Below are 1,539 nucleotides of genomic sequence, written 5' to 3' on the forward strand. Positions count from 1 at the left end.
AGAAAAAATGTTCTAAATATCATATCATCAGCATTTTTCGATAGAGTCTCGCCCTGGACATGGGGCCATGTGGTCTCGGGGGTTGGGATCGTCCAGTGTTTACCATTTATTTTTTGATTTGGGTATTTAAGGTGTGGATGGATGTGCGAAGGCGGGCGTGCGTGTCCAACAGAGTGTCTGTGTGTGAGTTTGGGGGTGACTGTATGTGTGTAGGCAGCAGATTGTTGACAACTTAAGTGGAATTTTGCTTGCTCGAGCGTTGCAAGCATTAGCTTTTATCAGATGACATTAATATGAAACGAAGGACAGTTATTAGTTGGGATAAAAAATTCGTATTATTCATTCTATATCCCAGAATTTGCATTTTAGTAAAGTCAAGTTTGAACTCTAATCAAAAATAAGTTAGGTCTTCTTCCGTACATGATGGTCATACAATATTATAAAACCATACAGACCAGACTTGATCATGGAACGCCTTACGTTGGAAGAAAACGGATTCTTTTTGGTGGTCACCGGGATGTTCTTGTGATCGCCTTTGTGGGCAAACATGAGGCCATGCTCCGGATGAGCTACCACTGTATAGTTGTCGTTGTCATTGGCAAAAATTTTCCTGGTTTTCCAGTCATAGAAAACGATGTCGCTCGGCTGGGGTTTCAGCATCTTTCGCTCCTCGAAAACTGCACGCCAGTCGACGGCGTTTGGTCCCTTGAATCTATAGTTACGCAGGCTGGCCTCAAAGTCGATATAGCCGGACTTGGAGAAGCCACTTCTACCGCTAATTTCAAGAAAGATAATAGTCTGCAAATTGGGAATAATTATAATCTTATAATTTAATATTAGCTAATGACTTACCGATATCTCCTGCTGGACATTGCCATGTTCGCGTTCGGCCAAAGCCCATAGAGCAGGATCGGTTCCCTTGAAGTACTGACTGTAGTATATCTGGGCAGAAACTGTGGGATTCAGGAGCTGTTCCACCTGCTTCTTTACGTTCAGGAACTCATCCTCCTCATAGAAAGTGCGGTGCTCCCGATAGCCGAGTTTCGTGAGAGTAGTGACTGTTTTGTGGAACGGCAAGTACCGAAAGTCCTCGACGGTGGTAAAGGAGAGCAAATACTCCTGATAGTTACTAAACTTGGCAATGCTAAAGTCCGTCATTATGGGTTAATATTGGTAGTTTTTATTTCGTGTTTTTATAAAAGTGTTTCTTTTCCTGAGAATCGATTTATTTGATTCAATAAGGATTACTTATGACTGCATGAATACGGACTACTAAGTCCACATTGTTTCATACCTATAACAATTTCTATACTGTCAATTAGCTTAATATCTATGGTGAAGCCAACCACAAATTATGGTCCTGAAGTTTTTGAACACACTACACCAAATACGCATTTTATATAACAATAGGAATTATGCATTAAAAATTATATTTCAAACATTGTTACAAACTTTATATCTTTAGTAATGGACAACATTATTTTATCCCAACTACAGATTAATATTTACATTTATTTATCCGTCATCTAGAACTAATTT

General features: G+C 39.5%; 1 protein-coding gene across 1 annotated transcript; it reads right to left on the reverse strand.

Annotated features, from left to right (window-relative positions):
• Positions 1-309: 309 nt before the first annotated feature.
• Positions 310-1,269, reverse strand: LOC108059821 (cilia- and flagella-associated protein 299). Its single transcript, XM_017145255.3, has 2 exons — positions 853-1,269; positions 310-798 (listed from the first exon to the last, which is right to left on the reverse strand). Exons 1-2 carry the CDS (start codon positions 1,156-1,158, stop codon positions 403-405), a joined length of 702 nt encoding a protein of 233 aa, XP_017000744.1. The 5' UTR covers positions 1,159-1,269; the 3' UTR covers positions 310-402.
• Positions 1,270-1,539: the final 270 nt, after the last annotated feature.

Source organism: Drosophila takahashii, chromosome 3R (assembly GCF_030179915.1).
Source record: "Drosophila takahashii strain IR98-3 E-12201 chromosome 3R, DtakHiC1v2, whole genome shotgun sequence".
NCBI classification, from domain to species: Eukaryota; Metazoa; Arthropoda; class Insecta; order Diptera; family Drosophilidae; genus Drosophila; species Drosophila takahashii.

What these genes read in the sequence shown, in the direction of transcription:
- LOC108059821 (XM_017145255.3), bottom strand. Translation starts at nt 1,158, where the DNA reads ATGACGGACTTTAGCATTGCCAAGTTTAGTAACTATCAGGAGTATTTG. An exon ending in ATGTCCAGCAGGAGATATCG is followed by an intron (nt 799 to 852) that starts GTAAGTCATTAG and finishes CCCAATTTGCAG; the next exon opens with ACTATTATCTTTCTTGAAAT.